At 43.7% G+C, this 27,563-nt stretch overlaps 1 protein-coding gene across 2 annotated transcripts; it reads left to right on the top strand.

Annotated features, from left to right (window-relative positions):
• The first annotated feature begins 465 nt into the window (after positions 1-465).
• On the top strand, positions 466-27,555 carry LOC129851215 (transmembrane channel-like protein 5). 2 transcript variants are annotated; one of them, XM_055917600.1, is made up of 21 exons: positions 466-798; positions 1,401-1,579; positions 2,291-2,547; positions 6,275-6,352; positions 11,298-11,414; positions 11,808-11,910; positions 14,394-14,475; positions 14,908-15,168; positions 15,359-15,507; positions 16,236-16,380; positions 16,767-16,919; positions 18,125-18,300; positions 19,889-19,964; positions 20,074-20,171; positions 20,359-20,454; positions 22,380-22,455; positions 24,176-24,309; positions 24,739-24,912; positions 25,447-25,525; positions 25,783-25,866; positions 26,420-27,555. In XM_055917600.1, the coding sequence occupies exons 2-21, from the start codon at positions 1,503-1,505 to the stop codon at positions 27,059-27,061; spliced, it is 3,057 nt and encodes a 1,018-aa protein (XP_055773575.1). In that variant the 5' UTR covers positions 466-798; positions 1,401-1,502; the 3' UTR covers positions 27,062-27,555. The 2 variants fall into 2 exon arrangements, with proteins under 2 accessions (XP_055773575.1, XP_055773576.1); XM_055917601.1 differs by having other exon boundaries at positions 1,394-1,579.
• The last annotated feature ends 8 nt before the right edge of the window (positions 27,556-27,563 follow it).

Genomic DNA, 27,563 nt, shown 5'->3' with positions numbered 1-27,563 from the left:
TCGGCATAGCATGCTTTCCCACAATTATACACACAACAATCGTGCTTATTTAATTGTGGATATGACTAGAGTTTAATCAAAATTAAATACTGACAAACGACCCGACCAACAATTTGACGTTTATTTGTATAGCTAGTTAGCTAGCTTTTGTATTTATATAACAACATTTGTCGCGCTCTACTGTCCTCAAATGCCACCACCATAAACCTTTTAAATGATGGAGCATCAATAATTATTAACGCTTAAAATGGGGTAATATTATTTGAATATGAAATAATAAAAAAAATTCAAATAACAATTGAATTGTTTATTATGCTGCTATTCACATAATTCAACATTTTGTTTGACATTGTGTTTTAAATAGAGAGTCGAAGACGAAAGTTAATCATTATGGCTCTTCATTGCAATTCCCTATCCTATTGCACACTGCACATGCAGTCATTCGTAATAACACAGTTGAGCCCTTGGCCGTCCCATATCTTATTATGCCAATTAATTTTCACGTCCTATGGGAATCATTTGGAAATAGTTGTCATTATGCCAACCATAGCACCTATTAGATTTGCATACGACATTTAGAACCACCGGACTTTTACCTTTATTTCAAGTGCACAGTTCCGGGTAGTCTGACAGACACACAGTGATAAAGTTCAACAAAGGTAGATCTCTCAGAGCTACACTAGCTACGACAGTAGGCACTTCAAACCTGGATTTTAAGGAAAAAGGGAGGCAGCCTCGGACTGCAACATCTGTTCAAGCAGCCAGCAGATTCCCCTGAATAAGCAGCACATTAACCAGGTAATTACACTCTGTGGATTTATTCTTTTGAACAATTGTTTGATACAATAGGTTTAAATTGTTACTTTATCCAACAGCAATGTATACTATTATTTTTTGAAACATGGTTATATTTCTCTTAATTCGACAACACAAAGATTCACTGTCACATATGACTATGTGTTTTTCCCACAATAAACTACCATGTCAACATATTTGTTAGTCAGATCTCTTTCCAGACTTTGTTGCTCAGGAATTTGTTATTTCTACTTTGCCTACTTTACTGCCATAGGGCAGCACTGAGGCACAGACCATGGCAAAACAGAAACCATATCCCTGTGTTAATAAATAATGATATACACAAAGGATAGAACAGGGGAGTTAAATAACTTACTGAATACAGCCATTCAATCCAAAACATGTGATGTGTATTAGATAGCACAGCTTTATTTGTGAAAAGAAGATGGGAATAGCATCGAGGTATGATCTCAGAAGTCTTGTATTTGCCCCTTCTTTATACCCAAGGGGGTCTTGTTGCTAGTGGCACGTTTATGTCTTGTTTCCAGTTCTCATTTTATGTAATGGCAAGCTGATTCTCACTAATTGTTTTACTGAGAATACAGTAGGAGGCCCTTTCAGACCTCCAGGGAACTAAAGAAGAGGGGGACGGACCGAAACCACCGCCGGGTTCACCACTATAGAAGAAGATCAAGCCAAGGATCCCTATGTCGCACTACAACAACACTGGAGGATATAACAACACTGCCTATCATGACAGTGACACCCTGGAGATAGATAGGAGGTATGTGTGTCAACTTGTACGATTGTGTTTGGATGTTTGTTATTATTCTGCTTTAACTGGGTACAGTTAATCAAACCTCTGGGTAATGGGTAGAGGACCTGAATGACATGTTGTGACGGACAGCTCTTAAAAATGTTTTGGGGGAGAGGGCACAAATAACACAAATATGAGAAGTGAAGTAAAACATAATGGTCCAGTATTAGAAAATAATTCTGAGAGGATCTTTTGTTCTGTATATTTAAATGTAAACCATCATTGTGCTTGGTCACATCATCTCTAATCTCTCAATTGGTGTCAGATTTTTTATAATGCCAGTGCCATCACATATTGTAGCAGGAAGCTATCCCTGAAATGAATACTTTCAAAGTGGTCCAATTCTCCTCCTTTGTGTGTTGAAGGTTGTGTTACAGTACAAGGAGTGTGTTGTCATTTTAAGTTAATGTTGTGCTAAGTACTAGAGCCGGTCATGAACCTTCAGTGGTGTGACCAAAGTAATGGTATTTCTTATAAGCGACTCACTTTGTAGCGCCTCAGAAAAAAAACATGATTGTCTATGACAGATGTCATATGTCTATAATAATATTGTAGCATGATTCTTAGAACACCATCAGCAACCTTATGAGTGTAATGATTAAGGTGTTGGACTGACTAATGCAGGGTTTATACAACAACACACCAGTAATGTTATCTCCTCCGTCCTTCTCTCCAAAGTCCTTCCAGGAAATCCCACTCCCATCACAGTAACCCCCATGGTAACCCCTACCCCAGGGATGATGGAGCCGCGGGGGAGAGGGGCAGGTCCGACCTTCAGCAGCTCCCAGGAGGGGTCCAGTCCAGCTACGACGATGCCCAGGAGAGAGTGCCCTGGGGCGGGTGGCAGGAGGGGAGCTGGAGGGGCAGAGACAGCATTCCCATGGGTCTCCTTCCTCCCCGGTCGGAGAGCCCACGATGGCAGCAGCATGACCTCAGTAAGTCGATGTTTGATTTAATTGATGAATTAGACAATAGAAACAAATAATGTACAGCCACACACTGATGTAATGGCAGTACACACATTTTCTGATGGGAGATTGTATTGTAAACAGATCAGAGAAATATGATTCCTTGTGCTGTAGTAAGGGTAGTCTCTCCTCCAAGATTTGATTCCGGGTTCTGAGAGGATAGTATGGCCATGATTTTGTTGGAATGGCAGCCTGGTTGCATAGACTAGACGTAACATAGTAAATATATATCATTGACACTCAAAGTAGTATGATATGTTACGTTTGGTATGTTTACATAAGTCCAGTATGAAGGAAGTTTGAGGTAGTTTCGCAGCCAATGCTTAGTAGCAATAGCGCTTACGCTAGTTTGCAATTGTGCTAGTGCTAGTTAGCAACTTCCTTCAAACTGCACATAGAGACATACAAATGGTATCTATGAGTTCATCCTACTCTGGGGACGTAGATAAAGGGCCTCATTGCCAACGCCTTTAACCCTTTAACCTAACTCTAACCTTAACCCTGACCTTAACACCTAGCCTAGCTAACATTAGCCACCTAGCTAATGTTAGCATTAGCCACTTAGCCACCTAGCTAACGTTAGCCACAACAAATTGGAATTCGTAACATACCATATGCGTTGCCAATTCGTAACATATTGTACGAATCGCAATTCGTAACATATTGTTTGAATTGCAATTTGTAACATATCATACAATTCGTAACATATCATATGAAATGGATGGACATCCACAAATGAATACATACAGTATCATATGAAATGTAACATATCGTACTAATAGGAGTGTCTGGATTTACTTTACTATGTTAAGTCTACCCCTGAGTCCAGGTTGGGAATGGAGTAGTATTTCAGTGTGGCTGGTCTTCAGGTTCTGTGTTGCTAAGTGACTTTGAATTTCTTCTATTACTTCCTGCCTTCTGTTTGGTTAATTATTTGTGTTTTTAATGTTGTTATAGGTACCATATCCAACTAGTTTTCTAACGCTTTTAAAACACGGAAGCCAAACGCTCAAACTATTGCTACAACATCAGTGGAGGCTGCTGAGGGGAGGATGGCTGGAATTGAGCGATTGGAATGTCATTAAACCATGTGTTTATGTATTTGATACCATTCCACTAATTCCTCTCCAGCCAGTACCATGAGCCCGTCCTCCCCAACTAAGGTACCACCAACATCTTGTGATACAACTTCCTCCGCGCTCATGCTTTATCATAATTCATATGTGCTCCACTAAAAATCCTTGCATTTGGCATGTTTCTGATAGCGAAACAACCAACATATTACTTGCCTTATGTGCTGGACCTTGTAGACTAAACTGCAGAGAGAGAAAACATAATTGATTCAAATGGTTTCCCAATCAGGCAGGCTAGGTGCAGTTATTTCGAAATGATTACCGGGATGTATTCAAAACGCCAGACTTTTGAGCGGTTTTTCAAATGACATTCACTGCAGTTTACAGGCTAGACTACAGTTTTGTACTCACTTGAAAACAATAATAACATTCTTCATTACATTGTGTTGTGGTAGCATAGGTAGGATACATTTATTGTCCCTAAAAAATCTTAAACATATGGTAGCTTTTCCAGCTGCAAACCCGGTGACTGGGAGGGCGCGCACTCAGCGCAGCCTCCGAAACGCACCTATGATTTCGTTATCTGATCAACTTTTTTTTATTTTGCTTTGTACATTGACTGGATATATTCACTATAGTATTAAGCCTAACATTGAGCTTTAAATAATGGTCTAATATGCATACACTTCTACTTAGGCTATAGGCTACATCTCGAGCCTGTCTGTCTTTGTTCTGTTGTGCAATTACGCACCTGACCTCTCCACTGACACAGCTATTCCCCTTAAATCTTGAGGAGTCCCAGGAAAAGACAGAGTACAAAAGCTTTTTGGACCCTTATTTCGACCTTTCTTCTTTAGCCTACTAACCGCCTATTGGAGGATGTATGCACGCGTGCACTCGCTTGCTGAATGTGAAATAGGCTACAGCATTACGAGCGGGGAGTTGGAAAGGAGAAGCCCATATTTTCCTACAGTAGGCCTATCTTAACACCGGGCTACTTCCTGACAAAATACACCATATGAGTGGCCTGCTAATGTACCTTTCTTGTGCTTCTAAACTGTCGCGAATAGACCTGAACTGATCCAAATGGTTGCATAATCAGGCCTATAGGCTGTAGACCTATGCAGTTATGTCGGAAGGAAACAAAACAGGACGTTGGAGTGGTTATTAGCCTACATCACTGCAGTTTACAGCCTATGGACAGTAATTGTGTACTCACTTCATAACAATAATACATTCCTCGTTGCACTGTGTTGTTGTAGCCCAGGTACAATCATTTATTATCTAAAACGTAATCCTATGCCTAATCAATAATGGAACTTTGCGTGCCGGTGAACCACAAAGCGCAGCCTGGAGGGCCGTACTGCAGATTTGCCATTTCATAATCTTGTAACGGACTTTGACAGGTAAATATTTAGACTATAGCTCTAATATTTATCTAATGCATGGCCTAATAACTAGCTATTATTTAGCTTCTTACTTCAGCTACACATCACTCGCCTCGTTTCCATCTGTTCCCGTGCGTAACAGTCTATAACAAGCCTCTCAGCCTCTCAGCCTCTCTGCAATAGGCGATTCCTCTTCTGGTGAAATCCCAGGGAAGCTATAGGCTACAAAAGCTATAGGACATTTCTTTGTATACTTTTTTTTTTACAAAGCCTAATAGCCTATTCAGGGAAAGAAGCAGGCTTGCTTTAACTATTTGCTGAATGTATAACAGGCCTACAGCATAGAAAATCAATTTCGGGGAAAATTGAGGAGAGAAAGTGTGTTGGTGTGATTGATCACGTTTGGCCTGTTATGATTATAACATTGTTGCACTGATGCATTGCAAATAGTTGTACAGTACATAGCCTAGATGAGCACAGTGAAAAACAAGACACAAAGGAATTGACAACCATTAGAAAAATGGAAATCACTTGCAAACCACTTGAGCAATGAGGCAATGAGATGCTGTAAAATATGTACAGGCTCTGCGTTTGTTCTTCAATTGCTACATTTAAATACGAGTTACTATATTATTTTTCATTTGGCCTAGATGTACATTGAAGTATTATTTGCAGTTGTCACTATGACAATGAAACACACCCTGAAAGCACTGGTCTGAACCAGTATCTGTGCGTTAGACCTCGTGAATGGTCTTGTGTTACCACCTTATTAATAGGCGGTGTGCAGTAGAATGCGTTGATCAGTTGATTGACAGGTGCAGGACTGCAGAACAATACTCGATAAACTTTCCTCTAGTGTGGATGCTCACCAACGTTTTATAGTTATGTAGACTATAGTTTATCAGTATAGTTATCGTTATAGTTTTTGGCTTTGTTTTTGACAATTAACGTAATTATCACAACATAACTACTAGTAGGTCTAGCTAACGTTTGAGAACTTGAATGAAATACATATACAATTACACTTGCACTTGTTTACTTGACTTTAATACTCTACAAATTGACTCCTTCAAATAATTTACTCGAGCAAATTTGCCACATGCACGCTGCACTAGGTAAGTGAAGCAGAAATCGAATCCATCACTTCCGTTGTTTGGCTGTGCCCATAGCAACGGTCGAAAATTAGGTGGATGCAATTAATGAATGTAGTGTTCTGTTCTCCATGATGTTCAGATCACAGCGGGTACCAGATCGACCAGGCAACGCATTATGACACAACGCCTCCTGTTCGACTTCCATCTGCATCTTCAGGTACTGTTCAAACCACTTCTAAAGCACATACAGTAGATTACTCTCCATTTACTTCCTTACTTTACTTCTTTAGCTTTCAGTTGGTCCCTTTGATCATAAGAACCTTTGAGGTTAGTTGTTGCACTATCCTTGCTTCAGGCAGTTAGATTTGGTATGTCCGTTTAGGCGAATAAAAAAATAAAATAAGGGTCAGATCCTTCAGAGGTTAAAGAGACACACAACTCAAAGAAAGAAAGAAACGATCCAATGTCTAATAAAACATTACCCAAAGGTAGACAGGCAGCACAAGGAAGTTGGCAGAAAAATACCATCCCGGGAAACTATGGCGCTAACAGTTTACAGGGCTGTATTGATTAGGGCAAAACGTAGCAAAACGTTACAATGAGCGTTTCTTTTTGGACAAATCCAGGTAATCTCTCCCTGTTTCAGTCTGTTTTCTTCCATTTGTTGCCTAATGAACACAATCCAGGTAATATCCAGGTAATATCTGTTTCAGTCTGTTTTCTTCCATTTGTTGCCTAATGAACACAATCCAGGTAATATCCAGGTAATATTGCCTCATCATGAGGACTGACGATTAGGTGTTTGCTGAAACCTAACCAAGAAATGTACAAATGTAGCATCTTAATTTGAGCCAGTTTGCTACATGTAACGTCCTGACCAGAGTTCTTATGTGTTTTGCTTGTTTAGTGTTGGTCAGGACGTGAGCTGGGTGGGAATTCTATGTTGTGTGTCTAGTTCGTCTGTTTCTGTGTTCAGCCTAACATGGTTCTCAATCAGAGACAGCTGTCAATCGTTGTCCCTGATTGAGAATCATATATAGGTGGCTTGTTTTGTGTTGGGGTTGTTTCCTGTCTCTGTGTTTGTATTCTGCACCAGATAGGGCTGTATCGGTTTGCCACTTTTGTTATTTTGTATTTGTTTAGTGTTCACTGTAGTTTTTGTTAATTAAACATGTTGAGCACTGGCTACGCTGCGTGTTGGTCCGATCCCTGTTTCACCCCCTCTTCTAGTGAAGAGAGGGAAGGCCGCCGTTACAGAACCACCCACCAATCTCGGACCAAGCAGCGTAGCAACGGGCAGCAGTGGCAGCAGCAGCAGCAGCGGGACCAGGAGAAATGGACATGGGAGGACGAGCTGGACGGAAAAGGACCCTGGGCAGAGCCAGAGGAGTATCGCCGCCCCAAAGCAGAGCTGGAGGCAGCAAAAGCAGAGAGGCGGCGTTTCGAGGAGCTAGCTCGGCAGCAGGAGCCGGATCTGGGTTACACCACTTGGGAGGAAATAGACAGGTGGTCGGTTGACCCAGGGAGAGTGCCGGAGCCCGCCTGGGATTCAATGGAGCAATGTGCAGAGGGATACCGGCGAATGAGGTTAGCACGACGACGCGGTAAGAAGCCCGTGAAGAAACCCCAAAAATGTCTTGGGGGGGGGGGGGGGGGTTGGACTAAAGGATAGTGTGGCGAAGTCAGGTAGGAGACCTGCGCCCACTTCCCATGCTTACCGTGGAGAGCGGGAGTACGGGCAGACACCGTGTTATGCGGAAGAGCGCACGGTGTCTCCTGTACGTGTGCATAGCCCGGTGCGGGTTATTCCACCTCCCCGCACTGGCCGGGCTAGATTGAGCATTGAGCCAAGTGCCATGAAGCCAGCTCTACATATCTGGCCTTCAGTACGTCTCCTCGGGCCGGTGTACATGGCACCAACCATACACATGGTGTCCCCGGTTCGCCAACACAGCCCAGTGCGGGTTATTGAACCTCCCCGCACTGGACGGGCTACGGGGAGCATTCAACCAGGTAAGGTTGGGCAGGCTCGGTGCTCAAGGGAGCCAGTACGCCTGCACGGTCCGGTATATCCGGAGCCACCTTCCCACCCCAGCCCATTTCCTCCAGTTCCAGCACCCCGCACTCGCCTTATGGTGCGTGGCTCCAACCCAGTACCTCCAGTTCCGGCACCACGCACCAAGCCTCCTGTGCGTCTCCAGAGCCCTGTACGCACTGTTCCTTCTCCCCGCACTCGCCCTGAGGTGCGTGCCCTCAGCCCGGTACCTCCAGTTCCTGTACCACGCACCAGGCCTATAGTGCGCCTCGAGAGTCCAGTGTGCCCTGTTCCTGTTCCCCGCACTAGCCTTGAGGTGCGTGTCTCCAGTCCGGTACCACCAGTTCCGGCACCACGCACCAGGCCTACTGTGCGCCTCAGCAGGTCAGAGTCGGCCGTCTGCCCAACGCCGCCTGCACTGCTCGTCTGCCCAGCGCCGTCTGAGCTGCCTGCCTGCCCAGCACCATCTGAGCCATCTGTCTGCCCAGCGCCATCTGAGCCATCTGTCTGCCCAGCGCCATCTGAGCCATCCGTCTGCCCAGCGCCATCTGAGCCATCCGTCTGCCCAGCGCCATCTGAGCCATCCGTCTGCCACGAGCCCTCAGAGCCGCCCGTCTGTCCCGAGCCCTCAGAGCCGCCCGCCAGTCAGGAGCCACTAGAGCCGTCCGTCAGTCAGGAGCCGCCAGAGCCGTCCGTCAGTCAGGAGCCGCCGGAGCCGCCCGCTAGTCGGGAGCCGCCAGAGCCGCCCGCCAGTCAGGAGCCGCCAGAGCCGCCCGCCAGTCAGGAGCCGCCAGAGCCGCCCGCCAGTCAGGAGCCGCCAGAGCCGCCCGCCAGTCAAGAGCCGCCAGAGCCGCCCGCCAGTCAGGAGCCGCCAGAGCCGCCCGCCAGTCAGGAGCCGCCAGAGCCGCCCGCCAGTCAGGAGCCGCCAGAGCCGCCCGCCAGTCAGGAGCCGCCAGAGACGCCAGCCAGTCAGGAGCCGCCAGAGCCGCCAGCCAGTCAGGAGCCGCCAGAGACGCCAGCCAGTCAGAAGCCGCCCGCCAGTCAGGAGCCGCCAGAGCCGCCCTCCAGTCATGAGCTGCCCTCCAGTCATGAGCCGCCCTCCAGTCATGAGCCGCCCTCCAGTCATGAGCCGCCCTCCAGTCATGAGCCGCCCTCCAGTCATGAGCCGCCCTCCAGTCATGAGCCGCACTCCAGTCATGAGCCGCCCTCCAGTCATGAGCCGCACTCCAGTCATGAGCCGCCCTCCAGCCGCCACTCTGTCCGGAGCCGCCACTCTGTCCGGAGCCGCCCCTCTGTCCTGAGCCGCCCCTCTGTCCTGAGCTACCCCTCTGTCCTGAGCTACCTCTCTGTCCTGAGCTACCTCCTAAATCATGTGGGGGCCTTGGGGAGGATTCTTAGGCCAAGGTCGTGGGCGAGGGTCGCCACTCAAAGGACGCTAAGGAGGGGGACAAAGACAGTGGTGGAGTGGTGTCCTCGTCCATCGCCGGAGCCGCCACCGCTTACAGATGCCCACCCAGACCCTCCCCTTGAGTTTTAGGGGTGCGTTCGGAGTCCGCACCTCGGGGGGGGGGGGGGGGTTGGGGGGGGTACTGTAACGTCCTGACCAGAGTTCTTATGTGTTTTGCTTGTTTAGTGTTGGTCAGGACGTGAGCTGGGTGGGAATTCTATGTTGTGTGTCTAGTTCGTCTGTTTCTGTGTTCAGCCTAATATGGTTCTCAATCAGAGACAGCTGTCAATCGTTGAGAATCATATATAGGTGGCTTGTTTTGTGTTGGGGATTGTGGGTGGTTGTTTCCTGTCTCTGTGTTTGTATTCTGCACCAGATAGGTCTGTATCGGTTTGCCACTTTTGTTATTTTGTATTTGTTTAGTGTTCTCTGTAGTTTTTGTTAATTAAATATGTTGAGCACTGGCTACGCTGCGTGTTGGTCCGATCCCTGTTTCACCCCCTCTTCTAGTGAAGAGAGGGAAGGCCGCCGTTACACTACAGCAGGAAAATGATCCTGCAGCAATAAGAAATGTGAATTATGTGGATTATAATTAATGGACATTTTTGTAGGGTTTGATACATTTGTCTGAAATTTCAAAGTGGAAATTACAAATTTCAGAAGCCTTTTTAAAACCTCAAATGCACTACAGGTTTTACAGGAAAGTTCTCCTGAAAAAGGGTGATCAAATTAAGATCCAACATCTGTAGAGTGTTTGCCTCTTTGGCCTTTTATACTTCCTCAATGATTTAGCCTTAACAAAGACACAATATGTCAGAGGTGATGCAGCATTACTCGGTTAGCATGAAGGTTATAATCGATAACTCTAATGGGACAGATAAGGCTGGGGGAAACAATCTCACTCTAAAGAAGATAGTTTGTATTAGAGTGGGTTATCTACAGTGTGTTTTTTCATTGTCAGCTAGTCATGCTACTGCGTTTGTCAAAAGGATGTGAAGTATAGTACACTCTTAGAAAAAAAGGTACTATCTAGAACCTAAAAGAGTTATTTGGCTGTCCCCATAGGAGAAACCTTTGCATATAGGAGAACCCTTTGAAGAACCCTTATTGGTTCCACAAAGAACCCCTTTGGTTCTACCTGCAACCAAAAATGGTTCTACCTGGAACCAAAAAGGCTTCTGCTATGGGGACAACCTATTGGAAACATTTTTTTAACCACCTCTATTTGATTTGGTTTAATCAAAGTTGATCATCAGCAGCTAACGCTTATTTACACGTTGTAAATATTGACTCACAACACACCCATGCAATGTGATGGGGGGTCTCCCCTTTCAAGCCACCTAAAACCACTTCCTTGTGCATTCAAGGACCAATAAACCATGATATATTGTAAGTTGTATGTGCATGCCGTTCTTTGTAAGTTCACTTGTTTGCACTGGAATTATGGGAATAAATTGTGTTTGCCAAGTCAATGGGTGGACATGATCTGAAATGAATAAATAGAATGTGCAGTACTTTCTATGAGCTTAACATATTATATATCCTCCGTATTGTTAGTGCTGATAGTAAGCCTATGATGGATGACTTTCTATTTGTTCAACACACATTATTAAGCTCATAATTCCTCAGTAATAGCTAGGCTGTCCGCTGTGTTTAATTAGATGTCCTTGTGTCTCCCAGGTCATGTTTCGATGAGGTTCAGGGGGTCGAGGAAGATGAGTCTATTCCCTGTAGGAGAAGCTGCTCTGGGCAATCTGGGCCTTTCTGAGGACGACATCAGGAATGAGATGGAAAATGGTGAGGGATGAAGAATGGAGAGCCTAGGGCACAGCCATAGAATTTAAGTGACTAGAATTGTATTCCTATGGGCACAACAACTGTTGAGAATGCCTGACCGTTCTCCCTGTAGAAATATGATGTTTCTCTTTTCAATTGGTTCAGGACAATGTTATCCATTAAAGTCATATTCTGGATACACTCACTGATTGAAGTATAAGACGTTTCCTACTATATAATGACTTTATAGCTCAATCCTAACCCTACATCACTTCTTATCCTTAAATCACAATGACAAACTCATATATTATACATTATATTATAATTTTTTGTATTATATTGCAGCTCTGATTTTAAAGGCATACCATGATTAATAACCTCACAGATCTGTCTTATCATGTCTTTGTCCAACAGAGGAACATAACTTGGTCCAAGAGCTGGTTGCTATGTCAACGAGGGACAGAATCAAGGCCATCCGAGACCTCCCTATGAGCTTTGATGACAAGAAACACATCAGGTACAGTTGAAGTCGGAAGTTTACATACACTTAGGTTGGACTCATTAAAACTCGTTTTTCAACCACTCCACACATTTCTTGTTAGCAAACTATAGTTCTGGCAAGTCGGTTATGACATCTACTTTGTGCATGACACAAATCATTTTTCCAACAATTGTTTACAGACAGATTATTTCACTTATAATTCACTGTATCACAATTCCAGTGGGTCAGAAGTTTACATACACTAAGTTGACAATGCCATTAAACAGCTTGGAAAATTCCAGAAAATGATGTCATGGCTTTAGAAGCTTCTGATAGGCTAATTGACATCATTTGAATCAATTGGAGGTGTACCTATGGATCTATTTCAAGGCCTACCTTCAAACTCAGTGCTTCTTTGCTTGACATCATGGGAAAATCAAAAGAAATCAGCCAAGATCTCAGAAAAACAATTGTAGGCCTCCACGAGTCTGGTTCATACTTGGGAGCAATTTCCAAACTCCTGAAGGTACCACGTTCATCTGTACAAAACAATAGTACGCAAGTATAAACACCATGGGACCACGCAGCCGTCATACCGCTCAGGAAGGAGACGCGTTCTGTCTCCGAGAGATGAACATACTTTGGTGCGAAAAGTGCAAATCAATCCCAGAACACCAGCAAAGGACCTTATGAAGATGCTGGAGGAAACAGGTATAAAAGTATCTATATCCACAGTAAAACGAGTCCTATATCGACATAACCTGAAAGGCTGGTCAGCAAGGAGGAAGACACTGCTCAAAACCCGCCATAAAAAAGCCAGACTTCGCGCCCAGGCTCTGTCGCAGCCTGCCGCGACCGGGAGGTCCGTGGGGCGACGCACAATTGGCATAGCGTCGTCCGGGTTAGGGAGGGCTTGGCCGGTAGGGATATCCTTGTCTCATCGCTCTCCAGCGACTCCTGTGGCGGGCCGGGCGCAGTGCGCGCTAACCAAGGGAGCCGGGTGCACGGTGTTTCCTCCGACACATTGGTGCAGCTGGCTTCCGGGTTGGAAGCGCGCTGTGTTAAGAAGCAGTGCGGCTTGGTTGGGTTGTGCTTCGGAGGACGCATGGCTTTCGACCTTCGTCTCTCCCGAGCCCGTACGGGAGTTGTAGCGGTGAGACAAGATAGTAATTACTAGCGATTGGATACCACGAAAATTGGGGAGAAAATGGGATTTAAAAAATTAGGAAAAAAAGAAAAAGAAAAAGAAAAAAAACAGACTACGGTTTGCAACTGCACATTGGGACAAAGATCGTACTTTTTGGAGAAATGTACTCTGGTCTGATGAAACAAAAATAGAACTGTTTGGCCATAATGACTATTGTTATGTTTGGAGTTAAAAGGGGGAGGTTTGCAAGCCGAAGAACATCATCCCAACCGTGAAGCACGGGGGTGGCAGCGTCATGTTGTGGGGGTGCTTTGCTGCAGGAGGGACTGGTGCACGTCACAAAATAGATGGCATTATGAGGGTGGATATTTATGTGGATATATTGAAGCAACATCTCAAGACATCAGTCAGGAAGTTAAAGCTTGGTCGCAAATGAGTCTTCCGAATGGACCCCAAGCATACTTCCAAAGTTGTGGCAAAATGGCTTAAGGACAACAAAGTCAAGGTATTGGAATGGCCATCTCAAAGCCCTGACCTCAATCCTATAGAAAATGTGTGGGCAGAACTGAAAAAGCGTGTGCGAGCAAGGAGGCCTACAAACCTGACTCAGTTACACCAGCTCTGTCAGGAGGAATGGGCCAAAATTCACCCAACTTATTGTGGGAAGCTTTTGGAAGGCTACCCAAAACGTTTGACCCAAGTTAAGCTACCAAATACTAATTGAGTGTATGTAAACTTCTGACCCAATGGGAATGTGATGAAAGAAATCAAATCTGAAATGAATCATTCTCTCTACAATTATTCATTCTTAAAATAAAGTGGTGATCCTAACTGACATAAAACAGGGAATTTTTACTAGGATTAAATGCCAGGAATTGTGAAAAACTGAGTTTAAATGTATTTGGCTGAGGTGGATGTAAACTTCCGACTTCAACTGTATAGTTGTCATAGGTCAAAAAGTGCCTGTTTTCTTTCAGTTTTACTATGGAAAGTTTAACTTATTACCAGGGGTAGTAAAATAAGTACTATGTACAAGGGTAGGTAGGGCATCGAGTGTGCAGTTATGTAGGCTTGCAATGTGAGATCATTGGGGAGAATAGTCACACACACAGACACACACACACACAGACACACACACACACACAGATCTTCTTGCAGTATGCGGGTAAGGAAGAAGTGTTTACCATAAGCGCATCGCATCGGCCCAGTCCAAAGTTTACAGCCACACAGCCAGCCAAGAGCACTGTGCAACTTTTGACAGGCCATATATTTTATGAATTGATAACGCTGTGATGCGCGTATGTTATTATCATACGCTACATAACTGTATCAGACTGTAATCTTTATGTTTGTTTGATCTCTTATCTCCTAGGGGCCAAGTGTTGGCGTTGAAATCATTCAAAAAGTCCCGGCAACTGAACTGCTTTTCAGACTGCTCGACGACTGTCTCATTGGTGAGCAGTTTGACTCTCTGACACCTTTGTGTCTCTGTGTGTCCTCCTATCCTGATGCCCAACTTTACTTCCTGTGTGTCCCTGTACTGCACAAGCAGTGCCCTATTAAACTATGTCAAAGTGCAACGCTTCCTGTGGTTGGCTATCACTAAATCTTTATGCCTTTTATGAGCAATACAATTTGCCAGGGTGACATTCTGTTTCTGCATTCAGCGACACTTGAACATTGGCAAAAGCAGAAACAGACTGCCACCATGCAGGCTATAATACAATAACTTTCTACTTAAATTGAACTTTAGTACTGTTCCATCATCCACATCCTCTATTGACAATTACACCTATTCTGTGACCGCTATGCTATGAAATCTATGACAGTGCATTTGTGACATTCAAGACCCCCACCACTGTTCTCAGACCAGTCTTCCCCCTCAGGCGTTCCGCAGGTGCGGTGCTAACATGACTTTAGCCAGGCAGACCCTGGAACTGTGGCGGGGTACCATGAAGGAGGTCGGGGGTAAATTTGGCACGGGGGTCCTCTCCTACTTCAAGTTCCTAAAATGGCTGCTGATGTTCAACATCTTCTCCTTCCTGGTCAACTTTGGTTTCATCACCATCCCCCAGCTCATCTATCACCCCACGCCAGACATCCCCGCTGGGGTCAGCTTCAGAGGGCTAGAGATACTGACCGGAGCGGTTTGTTGTTGTATACTATTCACACTACTTCTAGTAGAGGCTTCTGAATGAATCATTCCGTAGCAGCATACGCTACTAATTTGATCAACATATTTGTCATACTACACCTCGTACTGTAAAGTCAGCACACAGTGAACAGTTACTGTGTGATAAAAACATTTTTATTTTGATGCATCTATTTTCCCCACAGGGTTATTTCAGCCACACGGTGATGTATTATGGCGGCTACAGTAATAAAACACAAGGTACAGGGGGCTGGCCAGAGTACAACATGCAGCTGGCCTACTTCTTCACCATAGCAGCCTACATGGTGTTGTGTGGAGCCGCCCTCATCTACAGGTCAGTATGGGATGGGACTGCACAGCATAGTCCACAGTGATCATGTAACAGTAACATTGTATTGACCACTTAACTCTGCTTTGGACTGTCATTTATGTCTTGCATAGTTTGGTTTCCATGTGCTTCTTCATTGGTTTCAAGTGGCAGTAAATCATTTATCAAAGCCAGTTGATCTCACGTGTATGATGTCAATCAAATCACCAATGCCGTGACGTTCACATCATACCTTTATGATATTTATTTAACCTTTCCTTCATGTTGTAATAGTGCAGTAAAGGGGCCCCTGTTCTCTCTCGTTCTCTCTGTCTCTCTCAATTCAATTCAAGGGGCTTTATTAGCATGGGAAACATATGTTAACATTGCCAAAGCAAGTGAAATAGATAATATAAAAAAGTGAAATAAACAATAAAAATGAACAGTAAACATTACACTCACAGAAGTTCCAAAAGAATAAAGACATCACAAATCTCATATTATAGATATATATATATATATATATATATATAGTGTTGTAACGATATGCAAATGGTTAAAGTACAAAAGGGAAAATGAATAAAAATAATAATAAATAAAATATGGGTTGTATTTACAAGTGTACGAGTCTGATGTTAATGATAATGCAGAGGATTTCCCCAAAGTTGCTGTTGACTCATATCCCACGGTAGTTATTGGGGTCAAATTTGTCTCCACTTTTGTGGATTGTTGACCTCCCCCCTCTCTCTCTGCAGCATGGCCAGCTCGTTCAGGAATAAGTATGTCCTTGCAGACTCAGGCTTGGGTGGAGCCTGGCAGCTCCTGTGTAGCTGGGACTTCAGTGTGACTAACGAGAAAGCCGTACGACAGCGCAAGAACAATCTGCGCATCCAACTCAAGGTCACTTTCACTGTAATCTCGGAAACCAGAAACAAATCTTGTGTGAGCTGGCCAGTTATCAAGCTTTTACAAGCGACTAATGTCACTGTTTTTGATAAACTATTACTGTAGCTTTGTTGAGCTCATGGCCATATCATTACTGTAGCTTTGTTGACCTCATGGTCATATCATAACTGTAGCTTTGTGCCAAGAAAGAATGTAATCTCGCTGCACAAATCCCACAATTGCGAGACTAGATACATGTCCAGTACTTGTGACTCAGTACTTATCTGCTCTTCCATACATAGAATACTCTGCACTCTGACTTGTTTGGGGGCCCAAATAGGATCTCTCTCCGATAACCAACTGTGAAATAACTTTGAAGTAATGTTTCCATTCCCCTCCAGGAGTCCTTATCAGAAAAGATCCAGGTGGCCCTGCTACCTCTGACAGAGAGGCTGAAGCACTATGGGGTCTTCCTGGGTACCTGGCTCCTCTCCACGGGCATGGCCTTGGGCTGTGGCGCCAGTGTCTACTTCCTGTGTCAGTATGACACATCGGTATGGTACATTTTATGAACTTTTATATAACCAGGAAGTCCCATTGAGGTCAGAAGAATTCTTTCCCAAGGGAGACCTTACATAAACGTTGTGACACAATGAGACGTTGCTTCCTTACAAAGCTTGTGTTGTTAATGTATGATCCGGGGATCAGCTGACCCTGATCCGTCTAAGTATGATGAAGACCAGGTGGTGATTAGTTGAATCAGGTGTGTTGGCGCTGTGCTAAAACAAATGCCTGCACACTGTGTAGCTCCGGGACCAGTGTCGATGACTATTGTATAAGACATACCCTTGTGTACAGTAATTCAAAGTGTGTCATAGCGCCTGTGTGTACCTGAGCATATCTGAATCATATAACATCAATACAATACTACTTTCCTGGCAGTACAGGGTGGTCTTTATAATGGTGTTAGTGGGACATCATTGCTACACTTCCACCAAATTAGGTTACATTTTTTTCAATTTAACCTTCATTTAACTATCAAGTCAGTTAAAAACAAATTATTATTTACAATGATGGCCTAAACCGGCCAAACCAGGACGAAGTTGGGCGCCGCCCTATGGGCCCTATGGGCGGCGCCCAATCCAGTTTGTTGTGATATAAACTGGATTTGAACCAGAGTGCCTGTAGTGACATCTCTAGCACTGAGATGCAGTGCCTTAGACCGCTGCGCCACCCGGGAGCAGCTAAGACTTCTCTACACCAGTGTGTCACCACTGATTTATGTTAATGTTAGCTCAAGTGTTACTGTGTTTCCATCAGGAGTGTGACGCTAAAGACTTGGGGAGAGCAGAATCAACAACATCTGCATCATCAAGACAGTTGCTTTGTGACAAGGTGTTAAAGTCCACAGTTAGCCATTGTTATGTAAATGCCCGCTGAAAAGTACCCAGGGCTTTGGCTCCAAGTCAAAGCAAGTCAGCCAGAGCCATGGCCCAGTGAGACATGGGTGCCGGCCCTCAGATGGAAACAGAAAAATCTGAGCCTTTTGTGTAAATCTCAAATGGAAACTGGACACTATTTTGCTAAAGCTGTGATTGATTATGTCCAGGCTTCAGTGTCTTATCTTTTCTCCAGGCTGGTTGCTTCTAGGCACTGATCTATGAATAGCTCACCCTCTCCAAAGCCTCTTTTTAACATGGGGGAAACACAAAACTGTCCTTAGATCAGGACAAACTGACCTGCTATGGTATCTTTCCAGCGGACGAGGAAGTCAGCGGACAAAGCTTCCGGCTCTCTCCTGGAGGAGGCCGCTACTCTCCTCCTCCCCTTTGTGGTGTCCCTGATCAATCTGGTCGTCCCTCTCTTCTACTCTCTGTTCAAAAAGATAGAACACTACTCCAACCCTCGCATGCAGGTCTATGCCATCATAGTCAGGTTAGAGATGGATACTAAACACATTTAAAAATACATACACTGCCGGTCAAAAGTTTAGATACACCTAATCATGTAGTAACCAAAAAAGTGTTAAACAAATCAAAATACATTTTAGATTGTTCAAAGTTGCCACCCTTTGCCTTGATGACAGCTTTGCACACTCTTGGCATTCTCTCAACAAGCTTCACCTGGAATGCTTTTCCAACAGTCTTGAAGGAGTTCCCACATATGCTGAGCACTTGTTGGCTGCTTTTCCTTTTTCCACTCTGCGGTCCAACTCATCCCAAACAATCTCAATCGGGTTGAGGTCGGGTGATTGTGGAGGTCAGGTCATCTGATGCAGCACTCCATCACTCTCCTTCTTGGTCAAATAGCCCTTACACAGCCTGGAGTTATGTTGGGTCATTGTCCTGTTGAAAAAATGTTATAGTCCCACTAAGCGCAAACCAGATGGGATGGCGTATCACTGCAGAATGCTGTGGTAGCCATGCTGGTTAAGTGTGCCTTTAATTCTAAATAAATCACTGACAGTGTCACCAGCAAAGCACCCCCACACCATCACAAATCCTCCTCCATGCTTCATGGTAGGAACCTACTCTGCGTCTCACAAAACACGGCGGTTTGAACCAAAAATCTCAAATTTGGACTCATCAGACCAAAGGACAGATTTCCACCAGTCTAATGTCCATTGCTCGTGTTTCTTGGCCCAAGCAAGTCTCTTCTTATTATTGCTGTCCTTTAGTAGTGGTTTCTTTGTAGCAATTCGCCCATGAAGGCCTGATTCACAATATCTCCTCTGAACAGTTGATGTTGAGACGTGTCTGTTACTTGAACTCTGTGAAGAATTTATTTGGGCTGCAATTTCTGAGGCTGGTAACTCTAATGAACTTATCCTCTGCAGCAGAGGTAGCGCATGATGGTTTTTGCGACTGCACTTGAAGAAAGTTTTGGATTGACTGACCTTCATGTCAAAGGATCGGACCCTTTTTTTCAATTTTCGCCTAAAATGACATACCCAAATCTAACCGCCTGTAGCTCAGGACCTGAAGCAAGGATATGAATATTCTTGATACAATTTGATTTGTTTAACACTTTTTTGGTTGCTACATGATTCCATATGTGCTATTTCATACTTTTTGTTATGCTGATGAAGGAGGACCCAAAAGCGACGTAATAGAAACAGAGTCTTTATTCCAGTCTTAGACAAAAACGATACTCCTGATATATCTAAGGTAAAAACAAAACAGGAAAACTGAAATCCTCTCGTCAGTAGAGATGAACGACTGGAGACGCGACCACTAGACCTTTTGATGTCTTCACTATTATTCTACAATGTAGAAAATAGTAAAAATAAAGAAAAACCCTGGAATGAGTAGGTGTGTCCAAACTTTTGACTGGTACTGTATATTGAAATCGATTGATCAAAACAATTTGCTCAATGATCAATTTAAAGCAATGGATGAATGAAATATTACAGTAATGCGTAAATTCTAAATATGCTTAATAAAATATTAGGAAAAAACAGAAAGGTCATATACTGTACAACGTTTTAGAAGACTGATGTTTTGAATGCCTTTTTCCTTTTTAGAAATGTCATTCTCAAGATGTCCATTCTGGCTATTCTCTGCTACTACTGGATGAAGGATGTGGCCAATACATTTTCAGTAAGTCCTTCTAAACCAAATCACATGCATGCTTTCAAAAATGTTTTTGATTGTCACTAATATCTACTGTATGTTCATCCCCCACTTTGATTACAACCATGTGTCTTAGTGCTGGGAGTCCATCGTAGGACAAGCCTTGTACAGACTGGTGATTATGGACTTCCTCTTCGTAATGTTAGGATCCTTCTTTGGAGAGTTCTTGAGCAAGTGAGTGGCATTTTCAAAACACATTTTCCCATAACGTGTTCACTTAAAGCTAAAAACGCTACAGTATGCAGTAGAATTCTATATTGTAACTCATCTTTCTGTTTTGAGGGAAAGTTTCAGTGAGGCATCTCATAAGGGTTCATTGAAAAATGCTCTTCGGTAACTCCTTTGTTCTTTTCTCCACCAGTGTCATTGGGACTAAATGCATACAGAGCCTGGGAGTTCCAGAGTTTGACGTTGCCAGGAATGTCCTTGACCTGATCTATGCACAGACCCTGGCATGGTACTGACGTTATTTCATTACACTGTACTCTACTGTACTGTACTCTACTGGACTCTACTGTACTGTACTCTACTGGACTCTACTGTACTGTACTCTACTGTACTCTACTGTACTGTACTCTACTGGACTCTACTGGACTCTACTGTACTGTACTGTACTCTACTGTACTCTACTGTACTGTACTCTACTGTACTCTACTGGACTCTACTGTACTGTACTCTACTGGACTCTACTGTACTGTACTCTACTGTACTCTACTGTACTGTACTCTACTGGACTCTACTGGACTCTACTGTACTGTACTGTACTCTACTGTACTCTACTGTACTGTACTCTACTGGACTCTACTGTACTCTACTGTGCTCTACTGTACTCTATTGTACTGTACTGTACTCTACTGTACTGCACTCTAATGGACTCTACTGTACTGTACTCTACTGTACTCTACTGTACTGTACTCTACTGGACTCTACTGGACTCTACTGTACTGTACTGTACTCTACTGTACTCTACTGTACTGTACTCTACTGTACTCTACTGGACTCTACTGTACTGTACTCTACTGTACTCTACTGTACTGTACTCTACTGGACTCTACTGGACTCTACTGTACTGTACTGTACTCTACTGCACTCTACTGTACTGTACTCTACTGGACTCTACTGTACTCTACTGTGCTCTACTGTACTCTATTGTACTGTACTGTACTCTACTGTACTGCACTCTAATGGACTCTACTGTACTGTACTGTACTGTACTCTACTGTGCTCTACTGGACTCTACTGTACTGTACTGTACTCTACTGTACTGTACTCTAATGGACTCTACTGTACTGTACTGTACTCTACTGTACTGTACTATAATGGACTCTACTGGACTCTACTGTACTGTACTCTACTGTACTGTACTGTACTCTACTGTGCTCTTCTGTACTGTACTGTACTATACTATACTGTACTGTACTGGACTGGACTGTACTGTACTGGACTCTACTGTACTCTACTGGACTGTACTGTACTCTACTGTACTGCACTGTACTCTACTGTACTGTACTCTACTGGACTCTACTGTACTGTACTGAACTCTACTGTACTGTACTGGACTCTGCTGTACTGTACTCTACTGTACTGTACTCTACTGTGCTCTTCTGTACTCTACTGTACTGTACTATAATGGACTCTACTGGACTCTACTGTACTGTACTCTACTGTACTGTACTGTACTCTACTGTGCTCTTCTGTACTGTACTGTACTATACTATACTGTACTGTACTGGACTGGACTGTACTGTACTGGACTCTACTGTACTCTACTGGACTGTACTGTACTCTACTGTACTGCACTGTACTCTACTGTACTGTACTCTACTGGACTCTACTGTACTGTACTGAACTCTACTGTACTGTACTGGACTCTGCTGTACTGTACTCTACTGTACTGTACTCTACTGTGCTCTTCTGTACTCTACTGTACTGTACTATACTATACTATACTCTACTGTACTGTACTGTACTCTACTGTACTCTATTCTACTGGACTCTACTGTACTGTTCTGTGCTCTAATGTACTCTACTGTACTGTGCTCTAATGTACTCTACTGTACTGTGCTCTAATGTACTGTACTGTGCTCTAATGTACTCTACTGTACTGTGCTCTACTGTAATGTACTCTACTGTACAGTGCTCTAATGTACTGTACTGAGCTCTAATGTACTCTACTGTACTGTGCTCTACTGTAATGTACTCTACTGTACAGTGCTCTAATGTACTGTACTGAGCTCTAATGTACTCTACTGTACTGAACTGTGCTGTCCTCAACTCTAATCTCTGTTCATCTATAGCTCCATCTATTTTCATAGTAAAACATAACACAGTACTGTGGATGAGATATGGTCAATTCTTATAACCATGTTTTTCTGTCTGCAGGATCGGAATCTACTTCTCTCCCCTCCTCCCAGTGATACAGATAATCAAGTTCTTCATCCTCTTCTACCTAAAGAAGGTAACCTGTTCAGTACGGTTCTTCTACCTAAAGAAGGTAACCCGTTCAGTACGGTTCTTCTACCTAAAGAAGGTAACCTGTTCAGTATGGTTCTTCTACCTAAAGAAGGTAACCTGTTCAGTACGGTTCCTCTACCTAAAGAAGGTAACCTGTTCAGTACGGTTCTTCTACCTAAAGAAGGTAACCTGTTCAGTACGGTTCTTCTACCTAAAGAAGGTAACCTGTTCAGTACGGTTCTTCTACCTAAAGAAGGTAACCTGTTCAGTACGGTTCTTCTACCTAAAGAAGGTAACCTGTTCAGTATGGTTCTTCTACCTAAAGAAGGTAACCTGTTCAGTACGGTTCTTCTACCTAAAGAAGGTAACCTGTTCAGTACGGTTCTTCTACCTAAAGAAGGTAACCTGTTCAGTACGGTTCTTCTACCTAAAGAAGGTAACCTGTTCAGTACGGTTCTTCTACCTAAAGAAGGTAACCTGTTCAGTACGGTAGATAACATAGGCCTCTTAGCTGACACTTCTTATCCAAAGCAGTGAGTACATATTCAGTACAGTGATAAAAAGTATTATATATAATACAGAGAGTGAGTACATTTTTAGTGTGGCAATGTGACCCCTGAAGGACTGGTTATTGCTAGTGCAGCCCTCCAACCAACTGAGCCACACAGGACCATGGCTGACTCAGGCGACAGTAAGCTGAACCTTGGTGTTGATTCACTGCCCTAGATACCATGCCATAGCAGAATGGGCCAGGCTCGTGTTACTCTCTTCTGACGAGGTTGCTGAATGTTTCATGACACGGTTGAATGGCATAGAATAAGCTCTATTCATAGATGGTAGCGATGGTCACTAGGATTTTACAATACAATGGTGAAACATATATGAGTGTCCTGGAAATGAAAAGAGATGTTTTCCCTGTGGAATATACAGGGAAATCATTACATGTTCATCAATTCATCTGGGGAAAAAACTACAAGTGGAAGGTGTCTGCAATAGAGGATTTAGTTGATCAAATACAATAACATGATACCTGTTAAAGGTCCCCAAAGCACACACATCCCTGGGTCACTCCTCTTTTCAGTTCGCTGCAGCCAGCGACTGGAACAAGCTGCAACAAACACTCAAACTGGACAGTTTTATCTCAATCTCTTCCTTCAAAGACTCAATCATGGACACTCTTACTGACAGTTGTGGCTGCTTTGTGTAATGTAATGTTGTCTCTACCTTCTTGCCCTTTGTGCTGTTGTTCTGTGCCCAATAATGTTTGTACCATGTTTTGTACTGTTACCATGTTGTGTTGCTACCATGTTGGGTTGTCATGTGCTGCTGCCTTGCTTTGTTGTTGTCTTAGGTCTCTCTTTATGTAGTGTTGTCTCTCTTGTTGTGATTAATTTTTAATCCCAGCCCCTCGTCCCCGCAGGAGGCCTTTTGCCTTTTGGTAGGCCGTCATTGTAGATAAGAATTTGTTCTTAACTGATTTGCCTAGTTAAATAAAGGTGAAATAAAATACAAATAAATACCTCCCTGACAAATCAATAATTATTTTATTCCTGGTTAAGGTGCAGGTTAGTTGTTACTCTCAGTTCTCCCTTAATGTCAAAGGTCATTGTTTGTTTACCTGTTCATCAAATCGTGCCGTTGCCAAGACACCGTCAACAGGCTCCTCCTCTCTCTATCTCCCTCTCCAGCTCTGTAATGCCCTGTCTATACTTTGTGTCCTCCAGGTCAGCCTGACCCAGAACTGCCAGCCCCCCAGGCGAGCCGGCAGGGCGGCTCAGATGCAAACCATCTTCATCGCTATCCTCTTCTTCCCTTCCTTCGTAGGGGCTCTGTCCATGGTGGCCTACACCGTGTGGACGTAGGTGTATAAGTGGTCAGGGCAAGGCTAGTCTAGGGACTTATGTTATGTTAAGGCTGTCATAGATCAAGGCCAAACAAACACCTGTAGATATATGGATTGGTCCAGATTCCATCTAGTTCTGGATAAATATGACTTGTTCAGAAGAACTGTAGTCATTCATTGATAACCAAGAGATTAACTTGATTCAGTTTGGTTTGATTTTAGGGGCTGAGATAGTCCGTGGAATCATGCTGTTTGATTAGCAGCTATTCAAAAGCATGACGCTATACTTAAACCTTCTAGTAAGAAAGTTGAAAATGTGTTGAAAGTTGGTTGATTGAAAGTTGGATGATTGAAAGTTGGTTGATTGAAAGTTGGATGACTTTGGCTCCTTTTCTCTGACCTAAGCATTTCAAACTGCCGTGTCTCCCCTGATCCCTCCCCCAGTCTGCCCCCCTCAGACAAGTGTGGGCCCTTCAGGGGCCTCAACACCACCTTCAGTGCAGTACAGATCTGGATGGACGATCTGAACGGGGTGGATGCGTTTCAGTGGACTGTCTGGATCTACCAGCACGTCATCAGGAGTGAGATATTCTACTTCCTGGTCTCTCTCATCATCCTGTGAGTTCATCTTTGTTCATGTTGAGGTGGTTATGTTGGGTTAAATTTGTGTTTTTATGAAGATAACAAGTAGTTTTAAAGCGCAGTCTTACGGTAAAGTGACAGTTGTCTTGAAAATGTGATATAAGGCATAAACTTAACTTGATCATGATTCCTAGAAATGATTGATTGTTTGCGCTGTTTGTCAAAAGATTGACTTGTACATTTGGCTAGTCACACTTATCCAGAGCGACTTACAGGAGCACTTAGGGGGAAGTGCCTTGCTCAAGGGCACATCGACTGATTTTTCACCTAGTCAGCTTAGTGATTCAAACCGGCGACCTTTCGGTTACTGGCCCAACGCTCTTAACCGCTAGGCTTCCTGCCTTGAAGCAGCATACTGAAGTCCTATCAAGCAATACATTCAGCTTTTATAACGCTGTCTACCGGATCAAGCTTTCAAATACAATCTCGTTGCACTTTATGACATTAAGTGCCTACTTTTCCCTTTCACATACTGTAATACAAACTCACGGACTGGCCTCCTTTCCACAGTGTCTTCATTTACATCTTCAGGCAGATCACTGAGGGACGCCGGCTGCTTATCATTCTACTGAGACAGCAGATTGTTAATGTGAGTTCTAGTGAGCTGTCTGGTCCGACGTGTCTCGTCCATCAGAGCTGTTGTGTCTGAAGTGGTTGTGTCTACGTTATGAGGATGTTGAAGTGCCGGAGTAATATATTTAGCTGAAGTCATTTGAATGTGCAGTGTTGATGTTGTTCATTTGTTGTTTTTATGAATTGTATTGACTGTCTAGAACATTCTCTCTCTCTCTGGTTGTCTCTCTCTCGCTCTCTCTCTCTCTCTCTCTCTCTCACTCCCTTTATTAGGAAGGGAAGGACAAGGCATTCTTGTTGGAGAAGCTACAGACCCTTCAGAAATCCAAGCAGAACAAACAGAAAAAGAAAAAACAGGTGAGAGGATCAAAGAGAAATGACCTTGAGACTATCAAACTTAACCTTGAGACTATCTAACTTAACCTTGAGACTATCTAACGTAACCTTGAGACTATCGAACTTAACCTTGAGACTATCGAAATTAACCTTGAGACTATCTAACTTAACCTTGAGACTATCTAACTTAACCCTGAGACTATCTAACTTAACCTTGAGACTATCTAACTTAACCTTGAGACTATCGAACTTAACCTTGAGACTATCGAACTTAACCTTGAGACTATCGAACTTAACCTTGAGACTATCGAACTTAACCTTGAGACTATCTAACTTAACCTTGAGACTATCTAACTTAACCTTGAGACTATCTAACTTAACCTTGAGACTATCTAACTTAACCTTGAGACTATCTAACTTAACCTTGAGACTATCGAACTTAACCTTGAGACTATCGAACTTAACCTTGAGACTATCGAACTTAACCTTGAGACTATCTAACTTACAATAAATACCTAAACTCCTATGTTATTTCAAATGTCATACTTGAACTATGACCCTTTCTCTCAATCAGGTCAGGAAAAGACAGGAAAATGAATCCTCCACTGGCATGCAACAGGCTCTGATTGCCCGACAGCGGTTGGAGCAAGAGAATGGCGACAGCAGCAGCTCTTTCGGTGTGCCTATGCCTTCCGGCCACTCAGTCTCTACGACATCCAGTGCTATGATGCAGGCCATGCTAGCCAGGCAATACGCAGAGGACCAGGATGTAGCCAGTTATCGCGGGGTGCCATTTCCTGCAGACCAAACACCTGCGTCCTCCAGTGCACTGATACAGGCCATGCAAGCCAGGCAAAGGGCGGAGTCACAGAATGAGGACGAGTTTTACCGGGCGCCAGTTCAGTCACAGAACCCAGTAAACGCATTACCCAGTGCGATGATACAGGTGATGCAAGCCAGGCAGAGGGCGGAGTCAGAGCAGGAAGAGGACGAGTTTTACCGGGCGCCAGTTCATTCAGAACATCCAGTGTCATCAACGTCCAGTGCGATGATGCAGGTCATGCAAGCCAGGCAGAGAGCAGAGGAGGAGGAGAGCGAGTGTTACCGGGCGCCTGCTTCTTCACAGCACCCAGATGCATCAGGCACTGGTAGTGCTCTGATACAGGCCATGCTAGCCCGGCAACAGGTAGAGGAGGAGTACGGTGACAGATACTGAGCATGACCGAGAACTGAACCACTTGGGGGGGAAAAAGATGGCGGACACAATTGAAATGTAACCAGCTGTAGAAAGCAGAGAAATATCAGAAGATTCTGACTGGCATCAAGAGAGGGCAGGACCACCTCTATGTAGACTGTTTCTATTGGACCATAAAAGAGTGTAGCCAATGGGGTGTGAAAATATACATCTGATATGTATTCCCTTTTGATAAAAGAACACATTGTTTTTGTACAAAAAATTATTTTAATATTAATAATATTTAATATATTTGTGTACTGTATGTATACATGATATGTGCTTAGCCTGTAAAATACTGTCAATGAATGTTGTATAAATAGGAATATTCTGATCCGTATTAAATTGTAAATACTATAAAATTGTATGGTACTGTATGTTGTTTTTCCCATGAACAGCACTGTCCTCTAGTGGTAGGGATTGAACCTGGTCTGGATGTTCATCAATGAATAGCTACTTGAGTAGATATCAAACATATACTTAT

The sequence above is a fragment of the Salvelinus fontinalis genome, chromosome 3 (assembly GCF_029448725.1).
Source record: "Salvelinus fontinalis isolate EN_2023a chromosome 3, ASM2944872v1, whole genome shotgun sequence".
NCBI lineage: Eukaryota > Metazoa > Chordata > Actinopteri > Salmoniformes > Salmonidae > Salvelinus > Salvelinus fontinalis.
Note: the sequence above shows the minus strand (reverse complement) of the source record. Positions and strands in the feature narration are given on the sequence as shown.

What these genes read in the sequence shown, in the direction of transcription:
- LOC129851215 (XM_055917600.1), top strand. Translation starts at nt 1,503, where the DNA reads ATGTCGCACTACAACAACACTGGAGGATATAACAACACTGCCTATCAT. An exon ending in TTTGGAGAGTTCTTGAGCAA is followed by an intron (nt 20,172 to 20,358) that starts GTGAGTGGCATT and finishes TTTCTCCACCAG; the next exon opens with TGTCATTGGGACTAAATGCA. An exon ending in TATGCACAGACCCTGGCATG is followed by an intron (nt 20,455 to 22,379) that starts GTACTGACGTTA and finishes TTCTGTCTGCAG; the next exon opens with GATCGGAATCTACTTCTCTC.